Consider the following 7,405-nt stretch of genomic DNA (forward strand, 5'->3'; position numbering starts at 1 on the left):
TAAGGACAGAAATTCACTTTGCATATTTATTTCTTCCAGGTACTTGAAAATGTATTAGCTGATAGTTCATTTCGGGCTCAAGACTTGCCAGCCTTAACTTAAAAAGTATTGTCGTATCATGGGATAAAGATAAAAACATCTCTAAAACTATGGTGAAATTGCCAACTATACATCTAAACTATGCAAAGTTCCTATGACCCCCTGAACTTATCTTTTCGTATTATTTACCCCTTTGAACTTATTTTTCCATATTATTTACCCCCTTCACAACTAACTAGTCAAGAAAATAAGAAGAAGGAAAAAAAAAACGTAACATGTGCAAACGCGCTCTTATTCTGAACTTAAAATAGGGGTCTTAACCTTTTTTTTTTGTTTTTTTTTTGTTTTGTTTCATTTGATTCTTTCAAGTTCAAACAACCGGACCCTCATCCTCTATCAAGCCCTTCATCCTTCTTCTTTCACTGTTACGATCTTCATCTCTTCTTTTAATTTTTTTTCCTTTTCTGAATCACTTGATAAGGGTCTAGTCACTTAGGTTTGAAAGAATTAAATGAAAAAAAAAAATTAAGATCCTTTTTTTAGTTTAGAATAAGAATGTGCTTGCACATGTTGCCTTTTTACTTCTTTTTTTTTTCTTTACTAGGTAATTAGTGAAATGAGTAAATAATATGAAAAATAAGTTAAAGGGGGGATAATACGAAAAAATAAGTTTGGTGGTGGTCGTGGGGTTATATGACTCCTGCATGATTTAAGCGTGTCGTTGGCAATTTCATCATAGCTTAGGGGTATTTCTATATCTTATCCCTTATATCACCAACATGACATACTTTAGAAAAATCCAGTCTCAGATCTTGAAGCTTTCACTTGGGAATTTATCATGAATTTCACTTTATTATTTGTCATCTTAGATGCTACTTCTGATGATAGAGCACCAAGCTTCAATTTCACATTATATTTTTCTCATGTAAAGCACAGCTTTGATTGTTTGATCTATGGGATATTCCTTTTTTATCATCAAGATGAACCATACCTTATTTCACCTAATCATTCCTACTCAACCAAAATGTTTTTTTTTTTTTTCCTGCTGAACACTTTTGACTAATATAACATATGTTCAACAACAGGAAATAGAACTAGCTGGAGTTGCAAATGGAGTAGCATTTCTGTTCAAGTCCTTGTAAAATTCACACCTCAAAAATGATATAGAGCCTGTTTGGATGGGCTTATTTTAAGCAGCTTAAAAATCAAATTATTTTTTTTGGCTTATAAGCTGAAACAGCTTATAAGCTGCTTTAGATAAGCAAAGTTAAACGGGCCTAATTATTTTTTTGAGCTTATTTTAAGCACAAAATGACTTTAAGCTGGCTTGCCAAAAACATTCAAAAAAGCTGCAAACAACTTATAAGCAACTTATAAGCCAATCCAAACGGGCTCATAGTGATATTTATCAATAATCATAGCAGCAGTGACCAAAACATACAAGGGCCTCTCTTGCTTAAGTGTAACAACTCCCTACAAGAACTGTTTGCTCAAGTACCCCAATATCTTCTAGTGCATTCATATAACGCGCGCACCCAAAAAACCAAGACGAAAATATAATGTTAACGACTCATACAGCTTTCATCTTTACAGACACAACTGCCCAACAGAACAATGAAAACATTCAAACTAGAAATCTTATAGAATAATGACAATGTTCCGACAACAAAAATATGAGATGAAGCTGCTTACACCGCATTTACATCCGCCAAACAGAGTTTGAAACTATGATATCCACAAAGTTCTAATCAGTGCCAGGACTTCAAGATAAACGTTATTGCCATCAAAATGTAAGTAGCAGAAAAGAAAAAAGAAAAAAGAAAAAAGAAAGGCGCAAGTGTAGAGATTGACAGAGGACTGCAACCTCTTTCTAACACTTATTTGGCCTTAATAAGAACTTCTATAATATACAGCAGACACGCATATATGGTACAACAGGAAAATGGGGTTGCCCAAAAGATGAGGATGAAACCACCTGATCAATTAGAGAATATAGACACAAAGTGGCCATATTAGCCACTTGCTTCTCGCCCTTGTAGCTATCGTAACTCCACATAAATGATCACCTGTAAGCAAGTGAAATGAACCAAAGGATAAGAAATTTCCAGGAAACTTAAAGAAGGTCCTCTTGAGCCTAAGGTCTTTAAACACGGCAACATGCATCATGCTTGCATACAGAGGTGGCTGAACTTAGTTTAAAGGATGCAAAATTCATATTTGCTTGCATTTGTTTAACTTTCGGACTTTTCAAGTAGCACTTCATAGTGGCCAAATTTATATTTTATGCAATCATTTATGTTGTGCAAATCGAGTTTTGAGTTCCTTCCCCCCCCCCCCCACCCCGCACCCCCACCCCACATCAATTGTTGGGGTGGGCTAGGGACAGGAAATTAAAATATTCTCAGCACCAAATAAGACACTTAACATGGAGAAGTCAACCACAGCTGTATGACTGTATCAAACATGATGATGCAAGTGAAACATGCCAATGCAATTTGCAATAGCTGATTCTCTTATGCTTTTTCACCAGTTAACCATGACATACAGGAAATATGACCGACATAAAAAATGACATATCAGCATAACCATGACTACTGCCATTCATGAGTACTCATATTTGTCTGGGCTAGATGCAACACTAATGTCCATGTTCAAGCTGGAATGATAAAATAGGAGAGTGTTTTTCATTTCCTCATTTTTCATCCTCTTTTTTTTTTTTTTGTTTTTTTTTTTTTTTTTTTTTTTTTTTTTTTTTTTACGAATGCCTTCTTCTGCTGATGATTCAAGATTCTTATGTAGCTTACCCTGTTTGAGAAAGCCGCTGCCAGTTCATTAGCTGGTGAGACTGTGGATGCCTTTGCAAGTAAGATGAATTGGTCCCAATACCATTATCATCACCAACATATTGGTCTGAATAGTTAGTACTTGTGGGAGACCATACAGGAACTACACCCCCATCCCTTTCTCTAGTACTACTCGAAGATTCTGCTGTTGAATCTTCAGAATTCCTCCTACCTACCGCAAAATTAAAATGTGGAGTGGCGTTGGTTCGAGCTGTTTGCATGACGGCTTGGTCAACCGTATCTCTTCTAGGATCTTCAGCTACATTGACGTCTGTTGGAACTTCTGCCCTATTGTCCACGACTGAATTCCTAATCTCCACAGAGTTCTCTTCATCGTCAGCTCTGAACAAAGATGAAGTTATGCTTGGCACCATTTGATCTTCATAGCGTCGAACTGTAACTATTACGGGGTGGTTGTTCCTGACTGGTTCGTGGTCCATATCCGTATGCATGGCCTGAGGAAATGCTATTGGGGAGTCAGCAGAGTCGCCATGTCCTTCTTCCATACCATTCTCAATCGCAGCTCTTGCAGCTGCTTCATCCTGCCACATTTGTGATAGGGCTTGTTCTAGTCTAACTTTTGCTGCATCAATTTCAACGATTGGAAGAGGATAATTGTAACCAAGCTCAATGCCAGCAGCTTCAAGTACAGATTCTGGTGCATTCCATGGGTGGTGTATCCATTCGGTGGGCAGCCTAGCGAGTTCAGGAAGCCACCGCCTTACATATTCTCCATGAGGGTCACACTTGTATCCCACAAACTGCCAGAAAGAGACCATCAGTTTCAAATAACTAGTCACATTTATTCAAACAAATTTACATGAAGAAACAAGAAGAGAAACGGAGAAAAGGATACAGAGCAAAAACTGCAGTCTCCCTTTTGTTTTATGTGAATTAACAAGAAAGGAACACAGAAAAAATGATATAAGGTTAAACTGAAGTCTGTTCCGTTCATTTCTCACCAGTCCTTCTTTAGGTTACTGGGGAAAGCAGGACTATGAGGGTAAATTAGGCAAGCAGCTTAGAAGCCACTCAATGATGTATTGAGCAAGAAAATCGTTCATAAGATATTGGTCAAGTAACTCAAAATTAAAGCATAGTTTACTGCAGAAGACAAGCCGATTCCTTAGATTGAAAAGATTCACACATCAACACAATTACCAAAAGAAGCTCAAGCACTGTACTAATATCTCAGTATACAAAAGAAGCACGATTTGCAATTTTGCATTCGCATACACATTACATCTAAAGCTTTAGCACTTTCCGCATGTTGGATGCCAAGCAAGAAGATTAGGCCCATGAGATGTTCATAGAATGTCTACTAGCAAGTGCCTTTGGAACCAACTTACAGTCTGAAAATAACAATAACCACAACATGGAAGGCTATAAACATTCAAAGTATAGACGAGTCAAAGAGCTATTAAAATTTCCATGGTATGATGAGGGTCTACAATGGCAGCAACTCTGCTTCTTAGAGAAGAAAATTTTCAATTGAACTAAGAGATTCTCCCCAAAAGACTACCCTGACATACCTGTGGGTTATCAATCCGATCAAACTCACGACCATCAGGTAGGGTACCAGATATATATTGCCAACCAAGAGCATCACTCTCAAGGTCTGCATCTAACAATGTGTCCCAAAAATACTTCATTCCCCACCGCCACGGGAGCTGCAGAACCTTCACAAAGAAACTAGATACCACGACTCGGATACGATCATGTAGCCAGCCAGTGGCCCATAGCTCCCGCATACCAGCATCAACCAAAGGATAACCTGTTCTACCTTGCCTCCATGCCTTAAAATAGCCCTCATCCACTACCCATGGGAAGTACCTTAGGTGACCAAGCAGGGGCCTTTCATGGCTATAAGGATGATTAAAACTCATGTATCTTGAGTACTCCCTAAGCCCAATGGACTTGAGGAACAAATTGACACTTTCTTCACCAGCTTTATTTCCTTCATTGGCCCAGAGGACTTGCTTGATGCGAACAAAATGGAATACCTTACGAACACTGACTTCCCCAAAATGTAAATGTGGAGACAAAAAGGACGTGGTTGCACTATCAGCTTTCCGGCGGTTCTGTGAGTACTCAAGTAATGGTCCGTTAACGAAAGTAGTTAGTGCTTTATCAGCATTGCTCCAGCCTGGTGACCATGCCCGAGCAAGAAGTGCATTGCTTCCTTTCTCTGATTCATCTTCAAATACCAAGTTGTCTGAAAGGCATCTTGATGCATCACCTGGAAGTTTACACATGAACCATGTAAAAATAAAGTAAAAACTCTAAACCAGTACTCTTTATAAGTACATAACCATCCTAGGAACTTGTTTTGACCGTTGCTTTTTCATTTTCGAAAGGACTTCAAATATCTGCCAACAAGCACATTATGCACCTTGTAGCGATTCTCTCAGCTTAGAGTCCTGCGACAGGTTCTTTACAGTGCAAATGGCATTAATTTTATCTGACAGTTAATATATCTATTACCTTGAGAGAGATTTCCCAATTTGTGTGCATCAGTGGTGGAACATAACAGTAAGCAAAAGCACCATATGTTAAACAGAAAAGGTACAAACAAGAATAGAAATTTAATCCAGAAAGCCACCAAGACATAAGAGAAGCTCAAATGAGAACAAACCAGATATAATCCTTTTAGGTGGGAGAAGTGGAGCTTCAGGATCATAAGGCATGCTAAGACATCTTTCCCAAAAAGCAGAAAACGTTGTGAACGGGCGACCTTCATCATCGTTAACTTCCCATGGTTCATAGAGCAAATCGGCATTAAAGGAGCACACAGATATACCTTGAGCTGTTAAGACTTCTTTTGCGCGATGATCCCTCACAAGAGAAATTGGATCTAAAGCAAACGAAGTATAATGTTGCCAGGATAAGTCAGATGGCTGTGCAAAACTATGCATCTTTTAAATCTTGCTACTGACAAGAAATGCTTAAAATAAAAGCCATCCATATATATCAGTAATTCACCATTCAACCATGATCAGATCAAAAGCAAAGCATCACCATTTCTGTTTCTACTAATCAAATAACAAGGATATGGAATATGTTTAGTACAACAAATCCAGATTACTGTGATTCGGATTTAGGCACTGAGCAAATTATTGGCCAAAAGAATGATACAAGCACTGAGGGTTGAGCATAGCAAAACGTACTGTACCCTAAAATTCATTAGATAATGAAGAAGGTACATGCCAATAATTTAATATTTACCAGAAGACAATTCATTATCTTATTCTTAAAGGACATACAGAAAGCACCAATCTGAATTAAACCACCCCAACAATATAATACTATTAACTTCTAAAACAACATCAAGAATAGGAAACATAACTATCAGCAAAGCCAAAAGTGGAAACTGTACTGACCATATAAATGATTGAAGAAAAGCTGAGTAGCACCAGTAGATTTGACAACTTCAAGAAGAGATGAAATACTATCAGTAGATCTCTTTGTAACAAGTGAAGTTCCAAGACTCTTCAAAGATGAATCAAGATGAGCTAAACTCTGCTTAAGCCACCATCTTGAAACTCTACCAGGATAATAATGTCCTTCTTCTTCAGGAGCATATATAAACACAGCAATAACTGCACCTGCTCTAACAGCAGCAGCCAAAGCAGGATTATCTTCCACTCTTAGATCCCTTCTAAACCATACTACACTACAACCACCACTTGACATCTTTCTTCAACAACCTTAACACCTACCACAACTCTCTCTTCTTCTTTTTTCTGCTCTCTCTCTCTCTCTCTCTCTCTTTTTCTCTCACACCATGTTAGAAGTGTCTTTCTTGGAAAGATTAATATTATCTATTCTTTAACTACTCCCTGTAGCTTTCACTAAGGAGATAAAGATTACAACAAACCATAGTCAGCTAAAAAAAGTAATATTTTTTGGTGGAATTCAGTAAAGAACCTATCTTTAATGTACAAAAACTAATTCTCTCAATTCTTGGACGAATTATGCTATTCTTTTGAAGCTACAACCAAAAAAACCAACCCCTCTAGAGAGAGAGAGAGAGAGAGATTGAGGGTGATTGGTGAAGGTGGTGGGGTAACGAGAAGTCATGGGAGATTTGCAGCCACAACTTTATGTTTTTTTCAAGATTTTATTTTCTTATCCTAAGAAAGAAACAAAACTCCACCAAGCTTCCATCTGTAGTGCCTTCTCTAATCCTCTCTCCATTTGACAGGGTGGAAAATTCCTGTTTAGATTCAAGATTGGCTTTCTTTGTGTACAATAAAGTCATAAAAATTAGATGTTTGATTTACATGAATCATTGCAAATTGAAAGTGATTTTGAGAGCTTATGTTTTAATCAGATAATGGAAAATCAATAATGAAATAAGATTGTGCACCTTAGAGCTTGTTTGGATGGGCTTAAAAAGAGTTGTACTTTAAAAATTTCGTTTTAGATAAGCTTAAGCGAAAAGCATTAATTATTTTTTTTTGCTTATTTTAAGACAAATTGCTTTTTGCCTAACCAATTAAATACTCAAAAAAATTCGTCAA

General features: G+C 37.4%; 1 protein-coding gene across 4 annotated transcripts; it reads right to left on the reverse strand.

Moving 5' to 3' along the window:
• Positions 1–1,654: 1,654 nt before the first annotated feature.
• LOC132033729 (cryptochrome-1-like) lies at positions 1,655–7,115 on the reverse strand. Of its 4 annotated transcripts, XR_009408857.1 has the most exons (6): positions 6,263–7,113; positions 5,518–5,736; positions 4,415–5,121; positions 2,844–3,643; positions 2,008–2,105; positions 1,655–1,972 (listed from the first exon to the last, which is right to left on the reverse strand). XR_009408857.1 is itself a non-coding variant. In XM_059423775.1 (5 exons), exons 1-5 carry the CDS (start codon positions 6,573–6,575, stop codon positions 2,102–2,104), a joined length of 2,043 nt encoding a protein of 680 aa, XP_059279758.1. In that variant the 5' UTR covers positions 6,576–7,112; the 3' UTR covers positions 1,655–2,101. The 4 variants fall into 4 exon arrangements, 3 of the variants coding, with proteins under 3 accessions (XP_059279758.1, XP_059279760.1, XP_059279759.1); XM_059423775.1 differs by having other exon boundaries at positions 1,655–2,105; positions 6,263–7,112; XM_059423777.1 differs by lacking the exon at positions 6,263–7,113 and having other exon boundaries at positions 1,655–2,105; positions 5,367–5,626.
• Between the last annotated feature and the right edge of the window lie 290 nt (positions 7,116–7,405).

This window comes from Lycium ferocissimum, chromosome 10, assembly GCF_029784015.1.
Source record: "Lycium ferocissimum isolate CSIRO_LF1 chromosome 10, AGI_CSIRO_Lferr_CH_V1, whole genome shotgun sequence".
Taxonomy (NCBI): domain Eukaryota; kingdom Viridiplantae; phylum Streptophyta; class Magnoliopsida; order Solanales; family Solanaceae; genus Lycium; species Lycium ferocissimum.